The sequence below is a fragment of the Alnus glutinosa genome, chromosome 1 (genome assembly GCF_958979055.1).
Source record: "Alnus glutinosa chromosome 1, dhAlnGlut1.1, whole genome shotgun sequence".
NCBI classification, from domain to species: Eukaryota; Viridiplantae; Streptophyta; class Magnoliopsida; order Fagales; family Betulaceae; genus Alnus; species Alnus glutinosa.
In genome coordinates this window covers 6,996,878-7,018,993 of record NC_084886.1, presented here as the reverse complement: position 1 = coordinate 7,018,993, position 22,116 = coordinate 6,996,878, and the positions used below count along the sequence as shown (strand labels likewise).

The 22,116-nt window shown below is 36.9% G+C and overlaps 3 protein-coding genes across 3 annotated transcripts; all 3 read left to right on the top strand.

The window, feature by feature from the left end:
- The first annotated feature begins 7,751 nt into the window (after positions 1-7,751).
- On the top strand, positions 7,752-10,489 carry LOC133869271 (UDP-glucose 6-dehydrogenase 1-like). The gene is made up of 2 exons (XM_062306228.1): positions 7,752-7,958; positions 8,763-10,489. Exon 2 carries the CDS (start codon positions 8,784-8,786, stop codon positions 10,224-10,226), a length of 1,443 nt encoding a protein of 480 aa, XP_062162212.1. The 5' UTR covers positions 7,752-7,958; positions 8,763-8,783; the 3' UTR covers positions 10,227-10,489.
- A 2,673-nt stretch (positions 10,490-13,162) lies between these two features.
- Positions 13,163-16,725, top strand: LOC133869264 (uncharacterized). The gene is made up of 3 exons (XM_062306222.1): positions 13,163-13,876; positions 14,664-14,814; positions 14,948-16,725. Exons 2-3 carry the CDS (start codon positions 14,670-14,672, stop codon positions 16,414-16,416), a joined length of 1,614 nt encoding a protein of 537 aa, XP_062162206.1. The 5' UTR covers positions 13,163-13,876; positions 14,664-14,669; the 3' UTR covers positions 16,417-16,725.
- A 2,826-nt stretch (positions 16,726-19,551) lies between these two features.
- LOC133858513 (uncharacterized) lies at positions 19,552-22,116 on the top strand. Its single transcript, XM_062293987.1, has one exon. It carries the CDS (start codon positions 20,256-20,258, stop codon positions 21,849-21,851), a length of 1,596 nt encoding a protein of 531 aa, XP_062149971.1. The 5' UTR covers positions 19,552-20,255; the 3' UTR covers positions 21,852-22,116.

The following is a 22,116-nucleotide window of genomic DNA, read 5'->3' as shown; positions in this document are numbered from 1 at the left end:
CTGTTCCATATGGTGCGTTTGGAATTGCGATTTTGTTAACAATAAGTGCGATTTTAAACTAAATAGCAGAACATAAATCGTTTGGAAACTGCATTTTAAAAAATTGCGATTTGAAAATAAAGAAAATCTGCTTTTTCAAATTGCAAATAAGATAATATTTTTTGGAAAACCCAAAATTTTAAAAGCTAATTTGTGATTTTAAATACTAAACTGCAATTTTGCCGAACGCTTAACTGCGTTTTTAAAAATCACTTTTTTAAATCGCACATTTTAAAATCATAATTTTAAATCGTACTTTTTGAAATCGCAAACTCAAACAAGCCCTTAATATGTCCCCAATTGGATCCAAGCTTTTTCCGATTTCACAAATGAAACTAAATAAATACATAGACAAAATTTTAGAAGTAGCAATCGTGCTTACGTGGACTTTTCAATAAGCTAGCGTCTATTAGCGTTAATAACTTAATACGGTGAAAAATGAATGAATTGGGGACCGTGAGACCGTACAACATGACCAATTTGTATATTTAGTGTTGAGAATAATTTCACTTAAACTGGCTCATCAAAATAATTATGGGCCTTCGGTCAGTACCGGCCCAAGGAGGAGATAGCAGCACTTTTGGGTAGTTCTAACTCGGGAGATAAACATTAAGTAGCTATTCCCGAGAATACGCGACAGGAGGTAAATTCATATTGGGTCCCGGGAATACAGATAATCCGGGACCAAGAGTCAGCTAAGGCACAGGACTAGCTTGCCCCAGAAAATCAGGTATCAATTATCCCAGAAAATCCGGATTAGGACTCTACTTCAAGTTGAATTGAAGTAGGGGTTATAATCTGATCAGCAGTCCTATTCCCGGTAGAATCGGGATAGGACTCTTAGTCCAAGTGTAGTTTGATCAGTAGTCCTATTTTCAATAGAATCAGGATAAGACTCCTAGTCCTATCTGATCTCGAATTTTTTGGGATCAGGTTATATGTCTACTAAATGATCAAAGTCTAAGTAGAATTCTGATTACATTTCGAGGAGCAGAAAATTTAATTCAGGTTTGACTCCACTTCTTTGCTTATAAATAGGCACATGCCCTATATATAAACTCAGGCTAAACTCTTGTGCATTGTGCATTATTTTTTACACAAAAGTTAATTTAGGCATCAAAAGGAGACACTATAAGTATTTTATCACTAAAAACTGTACCAACCCGTAGGATTTCATAGAGTCAAGGTGAATGGGTTTCTTTTCAATTTTCAGCAAAAGAGAATAAAGAAATGCTAAAAAGAAAAGAGCAGTGCTACGGAGAAGGAAAAATTTCGGATTTCATCCGAAAATTTGGCTGCCACTGTACAGCCAAATTTCCGGATGAAATCCGGAAATTTTCCTTCTCCCCAGTATTACCCAAAAGAAAACCTGAATAAAATTGAACAAAATTAAAAGCGTGGTTTCCTTTTTGAAAATTATATATGAGACGGCACCTTTTCTACTTTACCATATTCCGAATTCAATGTTTCAATAAATCCCCTACGATGGTTCGTCTTGCATCAGATCTAGAACTATTTTCAACAGTTTGTGTAGCCATAAATCCTATTTTGTATTCATTGAGAACCGTTGATTTTGTATACCATAATATTGTAAATAAATGATCTTTTCATAGATCCGTTGTGGTCTTTAAAAACTACATTTATAATACAATATTATCATACATAAGAAAAAATGGGAAACATTTTCATTTTTCGTTGTATCTTTTCTTTTCCTCTTTTTTTTTTTTTTAACCAAATAGAGAAATAGAGAACCAAGAAAAATTAGAAGAAAAATGTTACACCGACAACTTGTTTATACTTGTCAGCATATGATTGGAGGATAATAATTTTTTTTTTTTTTTAGTTACTGATGTGGCTCTATCAAATATTGAAACGTGTTTACAAATCGTAAAAGAGTTATACGGAACAATCGTAAGTTTGGCATTACTTAAATAAAGAAAAAACAAGATGGAGACAAGATGGGGCTGCGACCTAATAAATAAATTAAAAGAAAAAAAAAAGTTTCAGCTTTTATGAGCTTTGGTGACAGAATAACCAAAAAAAAAAAAAAAAAAAATCCAGAAACCGAAAAGGTTTTTAACTTGTTATAATGTTTTGGCTCTCGATTCTAAAACCAGGGATGTACATGCGGATGTTGATTGCTCGCATCTACTATCCGCCGGCCATTATTTGTTATCTACAGGCTACACATAAAGACGTGGATACAATTAGTAAAAACAACTATCCGCCTATGCGGATGCAGATATATGTAGGTTATATTTTCACTAGTTTTGTTCGCTGTGTTGTTTTTTCGTGTAACATTTAGACAAAATTACAAAAGTAATATGAAATTAATGTATTTTCAAAACATTATGGTGTAAAAAATAAATTAATTAAAACAAGCTCAAAACTTTAAAAATCAACCTAAATTATTTTTATTGGGATGTTAACGATGAACATGTAACTCCTAAAAAAAAAAAATCTATGTATAACGAAATATTGGTACTCTTTAAGAGAGAAATTAGAACAATCTTATGTTGTTGTTGGTTTTTTTTTTTTTTTTTTTTCATACAGTTTTAATATAGCCCTACTAAAACAGTGTTTGAAAATTGTACGAACGACCGACAAAGCTTCTCGAGGAGAGAGAAGCTCCCGTTTTTTCTTGAGAGAGAGAGCTCATTGTTGAAGTTGGTTTTGCTGGGAGTCTCCCTCTCCCGGTGGTGGTATCTCCTAGCTTTCTTAGTTATTCTCTCATCCATTAGGGTTGTAGAGCTTTTGTTCCCTTAGTTGATCCGGTAAGGGTTGCTGTTCACCTAGCCCTTTGGGTTATGGTGGTTTGTGTTTTTTTTTTTTGGGCTCTGGTAGGAGTGGGCAAATTATCCGATTACTGATTACCGATTATCCGCCGATCGCAACCGAACCGACGTCGACCGCCTATCGCCTACCGATAAAATATTTAATCGGAATTCGGAATAAAAATAAAATTTCGATTTCTTGTCGGTAATCGGAATAACCGACTGTGTAGTCGGTAACCGACCCGACCCGACCAGTCTAAACGGCGTCATCCAGCGCTTTAGTTAAACGACGTCATTTTTCGCCTGTCAAAACGACGTCATTTGCGTATAAATTAAAACGGCGTCGTTTTGATTTAGATCATAAACGACGCTGTTTTGAAAGGCATATATATTCATACTTTTTGAAACCCTCGAATTCGAAATTTCGAATCACTCACTCAATCACTCAACCACACTCACTCTACCGGTTGACCCACAGTGCCGTCTCCCACTCTCCCCAAACGGCCAAACCTAGAAACCCTAGGCCCTAGCCCGTTCGGCCGTTCGCCAATCGCCCCTTCGGCCGTTCGCCAATCACCGTCTCCCACTCTCCGAGTCTCTCTCACAGAGTCACAAATCAGTCACACTGGCACTCAGCCACTCTTGTGTAGTCGTGTTCGGTGTTCGTGTTCAGGTGGACCCCAGCCCAAAACGGGTCAAACCCATAAATGAGAAACCCTAGTCCCTAGCCCGCTCGCCAATCGTCCCTTTTCTCAAGGCCCCAAGGTTTTTTTTTTTTTTTTTTTTTTTTTTTTTTTTTTTTTTTTTTTTTTTTTTTTTTTCAGTAGTTGTTAATGTTTAGTTGCATAATTGCATTTGTGATTTGGAAATGTTTGGTTTAACCGTTTAACAAATCCATTTTTTTTTCACAGTCAGAGACTTTTTTTTATGGTTGTTTGGATCTGGTGGTGCACTGCTCGTCGAGTCGTCGTGCTCGACTCTGCTAGACTGCTGCTAAGTGGTAATTTACTATTATACATTTAGATATATATTCTTGAGTTAAAAGTTCACTGCTTTACTTCTCATATAATTTGGTTGTGTAAAATCACTGAAATGTAGGAATATGGTATGCACAGATAGTGTTAATCTGCTTTTGAATTTGTAAGCAACTATAAACAGACTATTGATTCTAAATATTTATTCAGAAAAATAGTGGGTATTTAGTGATTTTTTAATCAATTTAGTTCTCTCTGGTTCTCAACATTATGCATTGACAATTTAATTATGTTAATGATGTTTCTGGTAGAAGTTTTTTTTTTTTTTTTTGGGTATTTTCAGTGTTTTCACTAAATATAACATGTGCTGCATCTTATGATTCTTATTGCGGTAAATAAAAATAGAGCAAAAAAAATCTTGAAAAAAAATCTTGATTCTTGTTGTAGATTTTATATAAGTTTGGGAAACTTTCTTTCTAACATGAATCCACCACTAGCATTATAAATTTATTCTAGTTTATGATGCTTATTGTTATTGATCATGCTTTTTTTTCTTTTTTTTTTTTTTTTTTTTTTTCTACTTTGATTCTAGTGGTTCTAAAGGTAGTAGTGGTACACCTAAAGCTAAATGTGGTATTACATTTACTGGTCCTACACCTACACCACCACCTCCACAAGTATGCACACCTACTCATGGACCTCCTCGTCCGATAGGCACACCTACACCACCACCAGCAGTAGGTACACCTACATCTTCTGCATCAACCACTGCTTCTTGTTATCATTATCCACCATCTCCTATTGATAATTTGATGGGTGGAGTAGATAAAAATAAAATTTCGATTTCTTGTCGGTCGGTAATCGGAATAACCGACTGTGTAGTCGGTAACTGAACCGACCCGACCCGACCCGTCTAAACGGCGTCGTCCAGTGCTTTAGTTAAACGACGTCATTTTTCGCCAGTCAAAACGACGTCATTTGCGTATAAATTAAAACGGCGTCGTTTTGATTTAGATTAGAAACGACTCCGTTTTGAAAGGCATATATATATATATATATATATTCATACTTTGTGGAAACCCTCGAATTCAAAATTTCGAATCACTCACTCAATCACTCAACCACACTGACTCGACCGGTCGACCCACAGCGCCGTCTCCCACTCTCCCCAAACGGCCAAACCTAGAAACCCTAGGCCTTAGCCCGTTCGGCCGTTCGCTAATCGCCCCTCCGGCCGTTCGCCAATCGCCGTCTCCCACTCTCCGAGTCTCTCTCACAGAGTCACAAATCAGTCCCACTGGCACTCAGCCACTCTCGTGTAAACTGTGTAGTCGTGTTCGGTGTTCGTGTTTAGGTGGACCCCAGCCCAAACGGGTAAAACCCATAAATGAGAAACCCTAGTCCCTAGCCCGTTCACCAATCATCCCTTTTCTCAAGGCCCCATGGTTAGTTTATTTTTTTTGTTAGTTTTTTTTTTCAATAGTTGTTAATGTTTAGTTGCATAATTGCATTTGTGATTTGGAAATGTTTGGTTTAACCATTTAACAAATCCATTTTTTTTTCACGGTCAGAGACTTTTTTCGGTGGTTGTTTGGATCTGGTGGTGCACTGCTCGTCGAGTCGTTGTGCTCGACTCTGCTCAACTGCTGCTAAGTGGTAATTTACTATTATACATTTAGATATATATTCTTGAGTTAAAAGTTCACTTCTTTACTTCTCATATAATTTGGTTGTGTGAAATCACTGAAAAGTAGGAATATGGTATGCACAGATTGTGTTAATCTGCTTTTGAATTTGTAAGCAACTATAAACAGACTATTGATTCTAAATATTTATTCAGAAAAATAGTGGGTAATTAGTGATTTTTTAATCAATTTAGTTCTCTCTGGTTCTCAACATTATGCATTGACAATTTAATTATGTTAATGATGTTTCTGGTCGAAGTTTTTTTTTTGGGGGGTCTTTTCAGTGTTTTCACTAAATATAACATGTGCTGCATCTTATGATTCTTATTGCAGTGAATAAAAATAAAGCAAAAAAAATCTTGAAAAAATAATCTTGATTCTTGTTGTAGATTTTATATAAGTTTGGGAAACTTTCTTTCTAACATGAATCCACCACTAGCATTATAAATTTATACTAGTTTATGATGCTTATTGTTATTGATTATACTTTTTTTTTTTTTTTTCCTACTTTGATTCTTAAAATCCCAAATCAGTTTAATATTTTGTCATTTTGTAATTTTTGTTGATGTCAAGTGCTGCATTTTGTTGTCATTTTTTCAGATGGATGGATCTACACATACTAGTGGTTCTAAAGGTAGTAGTGGTACACCTAAAGTTAAAGGTGGTATTACACCTACTAGTCCTACACCTACTGGTCCTACACTTACACCACTACCTCCACAAGTATATACACCTACTCATGGATCTCCTGGTTCGATAGGCACACCTACACCACCACCGCCAGTAGACACACCTACACCACCACCACCAGTAGACACACCTACACCACCACCACCAGTAGACACACCTACACCACCACCATCAGTAGATACACCTACATCTTCTGCATCAACCACTGCTTCTTGTTATCATTATCGACCATCTTCTATTGATAATTTGATGGGTGTGGTAGATATAGGTGAGGATAATGATTCTGATGAGATGGAAACTGATAAGTCTTCTGGTTCTATGAGAGGTCGTGGTGGTCGTCCACCACTCCCTAAGAAGAGAAAAACTAGAAAAGTGGCGAAACCATCTATAGTTTGGGAGCATTACACTAAAGATTTAAATAGTCATGAAGTTAATCCTGTGGCACACTGTAACTATTGTGAGGCTCCGTATATGTATCATGCAAAAAATTATGGGACCTCTAACATGTTGTATCGTGTCAAGACTTGCCAAAAGTACAGGAGTTTTAAATAATTTCTTAAGAAAAGCGACGTTGTAACGCGCCTTATGAGCATCTCGTTTTTCTGTTTTCGTTTATCTTTTTTAACATTTATTTATCTAATTTAATAATAATAATAAAAAAAAAAAAAACCACTGAAGTGACTGAGAAAGATGAAAGGAGCGGATCTGAAACCTTGCATCTGAACTGCAAGGGCTGGTCAGGCACCGCTTGCGTTTTTTTTTTTTACCTATATATATATATATATATAAAGAGAAACATTCCCATTGAATAAAATTTCATGAACAAAGTTTAAATAATAATAATAAAAAAAAAACTAAGAAATATTTAATTGAGATCACAAGGACTAAAGCCGGCCTTACAATTACAAGCAACCCTTTCTAACCAATTTATTAACAGGTAGTGTCATTCACGTCTGCCAAATCATGACATCTATAATGTTTCCAACATGCACAAATCATAACATTAATCATTTCAACTTTTTTCCATTTAAATCACAATCCATATTTTAATTTTCTACTTCAAAATGGCTTTTATCTCACTCAATCGCTCCGTCCATGTGAACCTACCAATCGCTCTGTCCATGTGAACCTACCGCTTTTCTGTGTTTAAAAGCTTTCTCGTCATCTTTATGATTATTTTTTATTTAGATATAAACACTTTATGGGGATTCCCAAAAATTCTCATAAACTTTTTTTTTTTCTTCTTCTTCGTTTGAGTTCCTTCCCATCTGAGACATGGGTTTTGTCGGTGCACCAATAATATATATATATTATTTTTATTTGATAAAATATTTTTTTATCCTTCTAAAATTAATGTCGTTTTTAAAATCACCATTAAATCAAAATCTAACAATAAAAAAAAATAAAAAGATAATACGTCATTCCCTTGTTTTAATAACTCGATTTGTTTCTGAACGCTGAACAGTAAGCAAACAGGAAAGCAACCTTTTAATGTTAAATTTGTCGTTCTAAACCAAATTAACCGGTTGCTTTAGACTTACGGTCACGATGGGCAGTGGGTAAATTGAAAACGTGTTGAATGGTACGGTTCAATGGAAGCGGTACCATATATTCAAGGGAAGGTCTTTGGAATCCCTCATTCTTCGGCAGAAGAAGCTCTTTCCTTCTCTTCCTCTGAATCAGATCTTCTCTCCCTTTCTACTTCAAATTCAAAAAAGAAAAAGAAAAAGACCAAGATCTTCTCTTTCTTTCTCTCTACTCGTTCTGAAGCACAAAAGCCAGTGACCAGCAGAGAGGTAATTGGTTTGTTATATATTCAATTGGGTTGTGGGCGTCGGCTTTGTGTTTTTCTGTTGCTTGTTGTACTTGATTTTTGGGTTTTTGCATTCAGATATTTTGCGTGTTCCGTTTTTACGCGTGTTGGTTGTTTTGGTTATGGGATGTGTCGGGTTTTTGTTGTGGGGGGGGGGGGGGGGGGGGGTGTATCTGTTTTTTTTATGGACAGATCTGTTGCTGTTTTCATGTTTTCTGGTGTAATTCTGATAGTTCGACTTGCTTGTTTGAATTAGAAGCGATTGCAATTCAAATACATATGACCAATTTCATTTGCAGAGACTTGAAACTCTAGATCTGTAACGTATATGGTCCTCTCCATATTGGGCCCCATAAAAATGATCTCTTTGTTTCTCTCTGTATGATTCAATCTCGTTTTCAATCTTCTCATTATTTTTATTGTATATTTAGAATTAAACCTAGTCCACGCTTGCAAACCTGTACTTTTTCCTAATCAATCTCATTTGAATGAGCACTGTGATATCACTGTGGAATAGATGTTAATTTTTTGGTGTATATGGTTATTTTGGTATGGGTTAGTGATCATTTTTTATATTATTTGATTAAAGATTGCTTGGATGATAAAACTATCTGATTGGAATTTTTGATTTCTTACGATCGATCTCTGATTGTACGATCAAGCTTAGGAATGATGGTCGTTCTAAGCTTAGAGCGCTTAAGAAAGTCTTCTCTTTTATGTATGAACGTATTTGGAAGTAACCTTCCATTGACTTGTGTAGTTTTTGTTTGATCTGTTGTTTTTTTAGGTTGTGTGAAAACAAATAAAAATGGTGAAGATTTGTTGCATCGGAGCTGGTTATGTCGGTGGGCCTACCATGGCTGTGATTGCCGTGAAGTGCCCTGCAATTGAAGTAGCTGTGGTTGATATATCTGTATCGCGGATAAATGCCTGGAACAGCGAGCAGCTTCCCATTTACGAGCCTGGCCTTGACGATGTGGTGAAGCATTGCAGAGGAAAGAACCTTTTCTTCTCTACTGATGTGGAGAAACATGTTGCAGAGGCTGACATAGTCTTTGTTTCGGTTAACACCCCTACCAAAACCCAGGGCCTTGGAGCTGGCAAAGCAGCTGATCTGACCTATTGGGAAAGCGCTGCTCGAATGATTGCCGATGTATCAAAATCTGACAAAATTGTGGTTGAGAAATCAACAGTTCCGGTGAAAACAGCTGAGGCAATAGAAAAGATCCTGGGCCACAATAGCAAGAAGATCAACTTCCAAATTCTCTCCAACCCGGAATTTCTTGCTGAGGGCACTGCAATTCAAGACCTTTTCAATCCCGACAGGGTCCTTATTGGAGGTAGGGAGACCCCAGAAGGTGCAAAGGCGATACAGGCATTGAAAGATGTTTATGCCCATTGGGTCCCTGTAGAACGTATAATTTGCACCAATCTTTGGTCTGCTGAGCTTTCTAAGCTTGCTGCCAATGCCTTCTTGGCACAGAGGATCTCTTCTGTGAATGCAATGTCAGCACTTTGTGAGGCAACCGGTGCAGATGTCACTCAAGTGTCGCATGCTGTCGGCATGGACTCAAGAATTGGGCCCAAGTTCTTTAATGCCAGTGTTGGTTTTGGTGGTTCTTGCTTCCAGAAGGACATCTTGAACCTGGTCTATATCTGTGAGTGCAATGGCCTTCCCGAGGTAGCAAATTACTGGAAACAGGTTATTAAGGTGAACGACTACCAGAAGACACGGTTTGTGAACCGGGTGGTCGCCTCAATGTTCAACACAGTCTCTGGTAAGAAGATTGCAATTCTTGGGTTTGCTTTCAAGAAAGACACTGGTGATACCAGGGAGGCCCCAGCCATTGATGTGTGTAGAGGGCTGTTGGGTGACAAAGCCTGTCTGAGCATATATGACCCGCAGGTGTCTGAGGATCAGATCCAAAGAGATCTTTCAACGAAGAAGTTTGATTGGGACCATCCAATTCATCTTCAGCGATCGAGCCCTACTTATGTGGAACAAGTTAGTGTTGTTTCGGATGCTTACGAGGCAACAAAGGATGCTCATGGTGTCTGCGTTCTGACTGAGTGGGATCAATTTAAGAAGCTTGATTACCAGAGGATTTACGATAATATGCAGAAGCCTGCATTTGTTTTCGACGGCCGGAATATTGTGGATGCGGAGAAGTTGAGGGAAATTGGTTTTATCGTCTACTCTATTGGTAAGCCACTAGATGCGTGGCTCAAGGACATGCCCGCAGTGGCATAAAAATGAGAAGCAAGCAAGCATAATCTGCAGTGGCTGGCTTGCGGTTGGCCGCCGAGGTGGAATTGATATTTGTGTGTGGATTGTGGTTCTATAATATTTTTTTTCTAAGTTTCGGGTCTATGTTTTATCCTACTTTTTTCTTTTTCTCGTTAATGGGTTTTAAGACACTGTAGTTTCTGAATCTGTCTCTAGCTAGTAGCAAAATCAGTGTATGTTCTTTATATGAGATATTAGTGTAATAAAAACAGGAAATTTTATTTTCATTCGATCTATCATTACTGATCGAAATACCTTTTTGAAAGTCAATTTCAATGTCTTGTGTGGGCTTGGGTTTAATGTGTCTCATTCATTCCCCTTCTTCTTCAAATTACTTGAATAAACAACAGAAAACATTTAGGCCCCTTGAGCAATGTTTCACATTGCTATGGTGCTGAGTAAATAAGGAATAATAAATTATGAGTAATGCTACCGCGTACCGAAATTTTATAATTCGTGGCATTCTCGGTAGGAAATCAGGTCGCTCTATCGTGTCACGCTAAAGGGTGACACCTGACAGGGGATATGCCTTGTTAGAGTCGGTAACACAAAGAGTAATGTTTGATGCACAACATTTATACATACTTTGTACAACAATGTGTCCAGCAATTTTTTTTTTTTTTTTTTTTTAAAAAAAGTGAAAATCATTTCTACTTGAGTTTTGTTATTCAAAATGTATACAAATATTGTGCAGCAAATATTACTCTAACCAAAATACACACCCAACCATAGTGTTGCCCAACCAAAGAACAACACCTAGTAGGCCCATGCAGAGACAAGAGAGCCCATAAACGTAAGAAAAATTGACCTTTACATGGTACACAATTCATTCTCACTTCTCACCCCAGTCAAATAATTTCATTTCTATTTGTCTCTTCACTCTAATAAATTACTGACTTAAACGTCGGAGACATCTTTGTCGGCACGCCTAACAAGTCTATGAGCTTACCCAACCCCTTCCTTTGCAGGTGCCCTCGGTTAGGAGCTTGTATTAACGTATGTGATGCTGATGAAAACAGTGTAGCAGTTGATGCAGACAAAAGTTCCACAATACCAGCAGATAAAGATGAAGCTCGAGATAAGGTGCAAGTTGGATGGCAACAGAAGTACTGTGGCTCACCTCAGAATTGTAGTTCTTCTCCAAGTCTATCAAAAGCAGTTCAAGTTATTGACAATTGTCATTTGAATTTAGAGTTGTTAGATAGCAGCTTACGATAACATTTTTGCTGTATATAATATATTTGAATTCACTTGTTCTCTTGTATATTTTGAATTCTGTAATTGTCAAGTTCTATAAATGAGAATCAATATACACGGTTTTGGTATCTTCCCGAAACTAACTTTCCAAATTTATTTTCAGGTTGGGTGTGATGATCTGGATTTTAATCAAGAACATTAGTCCTCTGAGTTGCAACTTTAAAACTTAAGGCAACAAACCAAACCTTTTTTTCCCCTTTTATTTGGGTAAATCTCATCGATAAGATATCGCATTGGATTAGAGTGGAAGGCTTGCTTTTGGGATGAATGCTCATGGTGTTATAGGATTGCCTTTGCTTTCCCCCACTTCTTACCCCATTTTATGGTATTAATAGTCTGCTTTTCGAACTTATAAAAATTGAGAATTAATTATTATGATAGTATTTGTGTACATCTAGGACACGTGACACTCAAAAAGCTTTATGTCCTGTGATCACAGAACACTAGAACATAGGACAAAACCTGGACCCAGTAAACAGAATTGCTTGTCCTTTTTAACATTATTGCTAGTCGTTGATTGGCAAAGGCCTTTTAAAAATTATTGCTAGTGGTTGATTACCAAAGGCAAAGGTTAGGGGGGAAAGTCGAGGATAAGGGTAAAGTAATGAAAAACAAAATAATAGACTTGAGACTTTAAGAAAATGAAGATTAAATTAGTATTATGTTGTTAGATTTTATAATATTTATCTAAAGGTGGTAGGTGTGAAATTTAATCACAATAAGTGCGAGATTTTTGGGACAAGAATCATTTATCGTCTGACATAATAAAAATTAGAAGAAAAAAAAATTGTTTTAACTTGCAAAAGGTTTTTTTTTTTAAATGATTTCTCTTATTTATCTCCTACTCAATTGTTTTTTAAATTCATCGTTAGAGTATGATACAATGTAAGTCTAACAAATTCAATAGTAAATTTAAAATTTTTCTTTTTTGAAAGCGTAAATTTAAAACTTATTGTGTGAAATATGTAGAAAATGAATAGGAGATAAATGTCTAACATGTCTTTTTTTTTTTTTTTTTTTTTTAAAAAATTACCATAATAGCATTAAAAAAAGAATATACTTACTTAAAAGAAACTAATGAAAAGGTAAAAAATGTGTTTTAGATAAAGAGAGGACAATGGATGTAATTTTTGCCTCATACTCAAAATGTAAAGCATGAGTCATACTCATTAATTAGGACAAAAATACAAAATCAATCCATGTAGTTGATTTAATCTATATTTATTAAGAGTAATATGTGTCGTACTTTTATTGGTGTTGATGTAACACATAATAAAATCTGTCAAATGAGAGAATTTTTTTTTTGACAAAAATTTTATTAAATTCAATTTAAGAAAAAGGATTTGATTCTTGTACAACACCAATACAACAACTGTACAACAATCCCTCACATGAGGGTGGACCCCAGTATGTAGGACTCACCCTCATGTGAGGGATTGTTGTACAGTTGTTGTATTGGTGTTGTAAATCTAACATTTTCCTTAAGAAAATTATTTCAATTTAATGTATAAAATTATATTCTCACGTGTATTTTTAAAACTCTAGCTAGTCAATACGAGGACTATTATGGTAATTTTGTAGGCGGGCCGGTTTTGGCTATATAGGGTCTAGACCAGACAACGTTCGCGGAATCGCGGGTATGTGATTAACCCGGTTTTTATTTTTCTAATAACTTCGGACCGTCCCGTTTACAAAGAGCACGAACCGTACCCTTCGACCTTCATCGTCTACCCCTTTGGATTTTCCTCAGATCTAGCTCTGGTTTTCTTCTGAATAACTTTTCTAATCATCAAATCAAATCCCCGATCTGTTCAATTCTCTTTATCCTCTATTGATTGACCCCTAAATCAACTCCAGCCGTTGATCATACCCGATTCTAGGGTTAGGGTTTCGAGTTGGTCCCTTAGACCGTTCTAATCCTCCAATCCTCTATGTTTTTTCTTTTCTATTTTCGGTGTTATTTAATTCCCCTCTCTAATCTGGTTCTGATTTTGTAGTTTGTCTCGACCCGTTCAAATTTCTGGGGTTTCGAAGCGTTCAATTCGTTAGGGTTTTTTCGTTCTGGAAATTTCTAGAGGGGTTTGGTTCTTTTGTCGTAGAATGATTGTTCGGTTCCCTATTGCTTGGTAATTTTGCGGGTTGACCAATTCGGGTGTGTAATTGCTTCTTCTAGGGTTAGGGTTTCAGAAATATTTGGGGCTTTTATATTTGGTGGAATTAAGTTGGGGGTACGTACCATAGGCATATGGAAATTACCTTTGGGCGTTTGATTCAGTAATTTTTTATCTGAATTAAGGCTTCTAGGGTTTTAGCTTAATCTTCCTGCCTTCGAAGTCTGAATTCCACGAATTCGAGAGGTAAAAAAGTTGTTATTATTTTTATTGTTGTTGTTGTTGATGTTATTATTATCATTATTATTATTTGGTTGATAACCATATTTTTATTTATAATTATCAATTTTTAGTCATTAATTTATTTATTTTCGTTTTTTTTTATATGTTATTACAATCGTTAGTTTCAGTTAGTTAGCTTACTATACAATGTTGTTTGGTTTAATAAACTTTTCCATGACCCATATGCTTACTATTGTAATGAAGCTGATAACGGTACACACTTTGATTATATTGCATTTTGTTAATTTTTACAAACCAATGTTTTCTTTGAAATATATGGATTTTCAAAATTGTTGAAGGTTCTCTTTCTTGACCTGATTTTAATAACATATTTTATAGGTTGTTTTAACCATAAATTAAAGCTGCTTTTTCATGAATTATTCGTATTTTCTTTATAGAAAATTATGTCTTTCTGTAAGATAATTGGACACTGTAACATTAACCTGATTTGATTTCTCTATATATTACTTCTTCTATCCTATAGTCTGTCTCTGTTGTGTGTGCAATGATAATTACATATTTTTCCTTGCCATGCCTATAAGCCTTAACAAAAAAATGATAATGGCTTTGTGTGCCTCATGCGTCAAGGTTTTGTATATCTGAATGCACTTACAACTCTATGCACCAACTTTGGACTTATCAACGTGTATATTATTATTTTGCCCTTCTCTTATTTTTTGTTTCTCATTGCTCTGATCTTCCTCATTTCTTGTGTGCCTTCGAATTTAACCTTTAGTTATTTTTCTTGCAGGTTAGAATGGGATTTAAAAGGCATTTTGTTGATGAGGAGTTCCCAGAGCTTCCTCATAAGCACCTTAGGCAGCTTGAGTATAGCCATATGCTGAATCCGTTTGTGGAACTTGTTCCTTGTAACAATTGTCCACAGGAACCAACTTTTTCAGGTAAAAATAGGTGGTCTACAATATTTTTATTTTGTGTTTTGTGGCACAGCTAGTATCTGATGCCATAATCTGACTGAACTATCTCTTTTTGCATTGTATATGTTAATGTTTGACATATTTTGCTATCAAACAGGTGAGGATGAGGATGGCTTTCGTCAACTTCAGTGGCATGAGACACATGAAAAGGACACCATTACTGAAGTTTCAAATTTAACTGATAAGGATCTTGAGACCAATGATCCCTTGTCATGGGTCTCCAGCAGTTCTAGTGAAGAAGATGATGGGTCTGGGGCATCAGCCTACTCATCTCTTTCTCCAGAATATTTGGAATCAAATTTACCACGGAGAAGATTTGTACCATTTGAGGATGTCTGTTCTTCTTTCTTGGATCAATCTCCTAGAAAACAAGTTCCTGTTGGTCCGAATCATCAAGCCAGTATTCCATTGTGGGGCAAACATATATATAAGAACAAGTTGGATCTGACAGAAAAATTTAACCCCAACGTTGATGATAGTGATAGTGAGGAGAAGCTGATGGGTACTTGTGTTATCCCAATGCCTGATTCAAATTTGGCTACAGGCAAGGGTGACTATGCTGGAGATGCCAGGGCAGATTGTAGCTGTCTTGATTCTGGCTCTATTAGATGTGTTTGCCAGCATGTCATGGAAGCACGGGAAAAACTAAGAAAAACCATTGGGGATGAAAAATTTGTGAATTTAGGGTTTTCTGACATGGGAGAGGACGTGGCATACGAATGGACTGAGGAAGAGGAGCAGATCTTTCATGAGGTTGTTTACTCCAACCCTGTGTCCTTGGGCAAGAATTTTTGGAAGCACCTGTCATCGGTATTTCCTTCTCGAAGTAGAAATGAGCTTGTGAGCTATTATTTCAATTTGTTCATGCTTCAGAGGCGCGCTGCTCAGAACAGATCTAATTTGCTGGACATAGACAGTGATGATGATGAATGGCAAGGAAGCAATATTAGAAGCTCCTACGAGGTTGGAGATTCAGAAGAAGACGAAGACTCTGCTATTGAGTCTCTTGTTAATCAAGATAATCAAGTGGATTCCTCTGAAGAAGATGAGGCTAGCAATGATGATGATGCTGACTATGACAATGGAGGTGATGATGACTACAAGGGTGATGGTATTGAGCAACCTGATAGAGAAGGTGTTCCCAAAGAAGATGGTGGGATGGATCTTATGTCGGATGCAACCGTTTTGAATTCGCTCGATGAGAGAAAATTCGACCCCTTAGTTCAGCGTGTGGATAAGACTCCAGGGAGTGATCAGGAGGATTTCAGTGCCCAAGATGACTCGTGCTCGTCGTTTGAATGTCAAGCCAATATAGCTACCTCTTGCGGTCCTGTTAACACTGGAACTGCTTTACAAATGTGTGAGGTTAAGAGTGAGCATGGCAAGGCTGATTGGTGTAGTGATGCGGTGGGTCAGTTCTATTTACTGGAGCCCTATGATGCTAAAGTTTGGGATGCCAAGTGCCCATCAACTTCATTAAAAGGTTTTGATCTTCTATCCACATGGAACATGATTGAAGAGGTCTTTGGAGAGGGCATTTCGGATAACAAGATGATGGATGACTAAGGCATCATCACCCAGTGGCTCTCTGAGATGGTTGTCAATTTTATTGTACATATCATATCTGGTGCGGCTTTAGCTAGGGCCAAAGATTTTGAGGCTTTGGCAGCTATAGTTGTCATGCAAGAGCATTTCTTCTTAAAGCACTGGATATTTTGATTTTCCATTTCCTTGTGTACAGCCTTTTTGAAATCTAATATTTGTTGGCATTTTAAAATGCTCTCGATGAAAATACGTCTTTTGTAAGTTGCCATTCTCTTGTATATTTTATTCAGTTACTACCTTTATTGGGGTCGGAAGCCAATATTGTTCTCTTTTTAGTCTTCACTGGTTCCAAGGAAGATTACTATCTTCATAGTCTATTGATGTCTTATCTTCGTAGTTTTTTCTCCAGACGGACAGGGAAGCGAGTTGGCTAAAAAAACAATCGCCATATTTTGTTTGTATTCTTCACCAAATTGATATCTTCTGGTGTGGTCCATTTGCTTTGATGAAAAGTGGCATGTTAGGTGTTACCGTGTTAGAGTAACATTAGTCTCTAGTATAAAGGTCACGTGGACGGAGTGAGTGGAGTTCATGTCAGATCCTATTAAACAACGGGAATGAAATTTTTGTAGTAGGTATATATGTATCTTTTCTTTTTGCACACTACAGGAAGGTTTCAGAACACTTTTACAATGACTGATTTTGTATTTTCCACAAGCAATAAGGATTAGTTAATAATGTAAAATAAATTAAGTAAATAATTAATCGAGATAAAAGGAAGAATCTGCATTGAGGTGGCAATGGTATGATCATATCAATGCCAGCAGTGAACTGGTGGTCAGTCATTGACTTGGTGGTCATAATTTGTTGCAAAGCGTTCAACGGTGCAATATGGCGTTTAGTGGTAACGTAGAATCAGTCATAGAGTCAAGTGGGTAAGACAGTAAGGGCCGTGATTATAGAGATCACCCCCAAAGACAAGGGATCTGACCGTAATGTGATCAAAGATGCGCAAATGTCGGTCAATAAATTGCCTTTTATGGGTATGAGAGATCCGGAATCGGTGGGGTGCTGGCAAGCACAACATACAAATTCCATTGCATTTTCCAGCATGCAAAAGATGATATATAGACAATAAAAGAAAAAGGAGAGAGCGAAAAGGAAGAATAGCCCAAGTTCAAAGATTAGAAGAGAGGGTGGGATTGGCATTTGTTGGCTGGCTATTGTTGTTTTCTGCTTTGGCCTGCAACTTCATGGTTTTAATTGGGAACTTTTTTGACCCTTGGACCATTGCTTTTTAGCCACAAACGTGTCTTCAAGAAAAATAAAGGGATCACAATGCTGAGTACAAGGCATGTTTTGTTTAAGAAGAGGTGTGAACTTCAATGAAATTTTCTTACCTTTTGTGAGACAAAACTCTATGTGGATGTTGTCTGTCATCATTGCTCTATTTGATTTAAAACTTGAGCGGCCTATTGTTTTAAGAATGTTTTTGCTTGGTGTAAACTTGCATCAAAGAAAGGTGTTCTTTGTTAATGGAAAAGAATTTTATCTTCCCCACTTTTCCCCTTTTTTTTAGTGTTGGAAAAATGTAGTGTAATAAAAAATAAAAAAAATAAAAAAATTTTGATTTAAGTTTTAGGTCTAAGATTAAATCGGTGTAAAAGTTGATCAAACACATAAGAATTCAAATTTGTATATGTTGTCTAGTATAAATCTAGTCCTTTGATTCATACACAAGATAAAGGTAAATTTGGAGACGTTGAAAAGCTGATTTAAAAGAATACAACTTTGTATTTCATGAATATTCCAAAACCGATGTTTACTATGTTAAAATGAACTTTGAATAGAAGTTTGAAAATCTTAAATTGGATGGTAAGTTGATGTAGGGACATATTTGAAACCTAAATTAAAAACTTAGGGACCAATTTTGATATTTCTCTAAATCATCACCACATGACATTAGGGTAAAAACTGTTTTTATACCTTAACATAGGCACAATATGGAACCATCTAAAATTCCCTATTTACTTTTTTTTTTTTTTTTTAAATTTTTCTAAAATAAAAAAATAAAAAAATCTTTCTTTTTTCTTTACTTTTTACCGAATTGCGTAGTTTCAACAATCAAAAGAGAGCTTGACGACTGAGTGTGGCTTGTTCGAAGATCAGATGGGATGGTCAAAAAAGTGTAGTATTGAAGCATAAAGATGGAGGAGAGGAGAGCGCCAAGTGCTCTGCTCTTCTGTCGTGGAGAGAAGATGGAAGTTTATGGGTGAGCTGGATACAAACCGTTGAACCAAATTGCAAAGCTTGTAAAAGTTGTCTCCTCGCGAGTGTCAGAGGCGGAATAGTGTATATACAGAGGTGTGGCTGCAATCTTTATCCTTTAGGAATACCAAGAACCTACGGAAAAATGGAGGGGATACACGAGAAATATTTAATTAAAAAAATTAAAAATAAATTGTAAAGTTAGATTTGAACTCGAAATTTCTAACTTTAATACCACGTTAAATCACATTTATTCTAAAATGGGTTTTTTTTTTTTTTTTTTTTTTTTTTTTTTTTTTTTTTATTTAATTCTTCGGCCGGAGACTTGGCGATGATCATATATGTCATGGACATAGACCTCCATTTCCTTTTTTGATACACAAATATTTTACAGGAATTCAATGGGTCTATGCCCCATTGCCCCATCTAAAATGTACGTCCATAATTAAGATGAAGCTACGGAAGAAATTGAAGGAGCTCAATCAATGGTGATTGTGCTGCTTCCATTTTCAGCTATGGCTCCAGAAAGGCTTCATTCATGTTTCTATATCTGTACAAATTATTGATAATATATGAAGGCAAAATAGGTAAAATTGTTAATACCCACTTCCAAATATGCGAATAATTAGTTATACGATTCATCAATTGATGATGTAGATGAAAACGAATTTTTACGTTTTTTTTTTTTTAATTAAAAAAGAAAAAGAAAAGAAAACTGTTCAGTTCCAGGGTTAAAAGAAAGAGTAGGTGGCCGGACATAGCACAGAGTGTAAACAGGAATGGAAAATAAAATAAAACAAAATTAAAATCCGGCAGCATCTCTGTAAATAAATATCGTTTTCAATGGGGACCAAGCGAGGAAGCTCAAAACAATAACGGTTGGAGATGTCTGACCCTTTGTTTGTGTGAGGTTGCAAGCAAGACAAAGTTAAGGCATAGTTTGGATGTTTCAGTTTCAGTTTGCCATATCAAGTAGTCCTCACTCCTTGGGATCGTCCAAACACCCACCAATCCTGACCGTCCAATACATCAACCAAAGGTTCTCAACTGATTACACGTGCTGCCTCTCTTTTATTCCTTGTTTAGTTTTTAGCTTCCATGCATGGAATTCTCCTCCAACTACAACACCAAGAAGAGAGAGAAATCAAAGAGAGAGAAGGAGTCATGGCTTTGCTTTGATTGTTCTTGATAGACTGGCCCGTTCGACGCCACCATTAGATTAGCGACCCATTTCTTCACAATTTTAAATTTTCTTTTCAAAGCTGTTGAATTTTGAACATTCCAGAAAAATGGAATTTAAAGGGACACTTTTTGTGGGTCGGATCTCGTACTTCACCAAACTGTCACATCTGAGTCCTTTTTGATTCTTTGCTTATCGCCCTCTGGTGAAAAAGCAAGAAACTTCGTGATCTGCGGCTGAACTTGTCGATCTAGGTATGCTTCTCACTTCATCTGCTTTTTCACCATTTTTGGTGTGCTTGGTGGGGCAAGATCGTGGAATGTAGCGTTCTTGCGGATTCGAGGTAAGACTTGGTTTCCTTGTTCTGTTTTGTTTGCTGGGTATCTTTGGTTTTGAGTTGCCAGATTAATCTATGGAAGAAAAGCAAAAGAAGAAGTTTGTGTGCAAGTTTTGCAACAAGAGGTACCCATGCGGGAAGGCCTTGGGTGGTCACATCAGGACCCACATGAATCGAAATTCTGCTCAGATGGAAGAAGAAGCACAAGTAAATGCTAATGTAGTGGGGTTTCCATCTGTGAATGGCGGAATCAGGAGCAAGAGAGATTCAGGGTCTGAAGCGGCTGCTTGGAATTCCGTTTATGGTCTTAGAGAGAACCCAAAGAAAACATGGAGGATTTCGGATTCAGGTGCTTGTTTACTGCAGGAAAGGGTTTGTAAAGAATGTGGCAAAGGCTTTCAATCATTGAAAGCTCTCTGTGGTCACATGGCTTGTCACTCCGACAAGGAAAAGCTAGTTAGCAAATTTGAGGAGAAACCAGTCATGGATAGTCACTCAGTTAACGAGACATGGGCTCCGAGGCAGCTTCGGAGATCGAAAAGAACGAGGTACGAGATTCTTGATGTTTACTATTCCGCTAATACTCTGGCAAATGCTTCTTCATCTGTCTCGGAGATTGAACAAGAACAAGAAGAGGGGGCTATGTGTTTGATGATGTTGTCTAGGGATTCTGGTCGTATAGGTGGTTTGAACTCGGTGGCAGAATCTTCGGATAACGATTCTGTGGTTTTAGAGCCCAAATCATCGTCTATCGATGGGAAAATGACTATGAAAAATGGTAGGAATTATGTGTCTAATACTAATCAGTTTGTAAAGCTGAAGAAGCAAAGAGAAAAGAAGTTGAAAACTGCTGTGATTAGTCTTTGTGATCATTCTGACTCTGGATATTTTAGGAATGGAACCAATAAGGCTGAAGGAGATGTTTCTGTTGATGGGTCTTTTACGGGTGATGAATTTAAGAAGCCTAAAGTGGAATGTGGATCTGGAATTGGGGGCTTTGATGCTGAATTGGGGGAAAGTTCAAATAGGTTCAAGTATGTGATATCTGAATTAGAGAAGGAATTGATCATAAATGCAGGATATGGTCAAATGGGTAGAGCTTTGATGGAGTATGATTCAGGAATGAGAGCTAAAAATGACTCTTACAGTCCTGAATTTTTAGAGGGCTCCAACACGAAGATAAAAGAAAATGGTTCTTCCAATATTGAGAGTTGCAAGAATGCTCAGAAGAAAAGCAAATATGAGTGCTCGAATTGTAACATGTGCTTCCAGTCTCATCGGGCTCTGGGTGGGCACAGAGCGAGCCATACAAAGATTAATCGCTGCTGTGAGTCAATGCATGAGAGTGGCGAAAACAACATAGATACTGATTCTCTTCCCGCTCCAAAGCCTCATGGCAAAGCCTCAATTAAGCAGAGCATCTCTGCACATTCTGAGAAAAGATTGGGACCAAAGAAAAGCAAGGGGCATGAATGCCCAATCTGCTTCAGGGTTTTCCGATCGGGCCAAGCTTTAGGTGGTCACAAGAGGTCCCATTTTTTTGGAGGTTCTGAAGAAAGAACTGTGGTAATCAAGCAAGAGCTATCTGAATTTCCTGGCCTAATTGATCTTAATCTTCCTGCTCCTATCGAGGAAGAGGCAAATGGGCATGCAGAGTTCATGCCATGTTAGGTTGCAAGCAGCCACAAGCATGACTTCCTGGTGGTTAATATACACGCAAGTCGGCCATTTTTTTCTTTTTCTTTTTCTTTTTCTTTCTTTCTTTCTTTTGTTTTGCTTCAGATTCAAGGATGTTCAGTAGAGGTAAATGGTCCACTGCTGCTTCTGGCAGTGTAAGCAGTTGTTCTTGCACTTGAAGTTCTTCATTTTGAGTTCATCCATGTATATCATTGCGAAATCAAATTCACTTCCATGCCCTTGCAAAAATCTCTGCACA

Coding starts and splice junctions, on each gene's coding strand:
- LOC133869271 (XM_062306228.1), top strand. CDS start 8,784: ATGGTGAAGATTTGTTGCATCGGAGCTGGTTATGTCGGTGGGCCTACC.
- LOC133869264 (XM_062306222.1), top strand. CDS start 14,670: ATGGGATTTAAAAGGCATTTTGTTGATGAGGAGTTCCCAGAGCTTCCT. Junction 14,815..14,947: donor ACAGGAACCAACTTTTTCAG/GTAAAAATAGGT, acceptor GCTATCAAACAG/GTGAGGATGAGGATGGCTTT.
- LOC133858513 (XM_062293987.1), top strand. CDS start 20,256: ATGGAAGAAAAGCAAAAGAAGAAGTTTGTGTGCAAGTTTTGCAACAAG.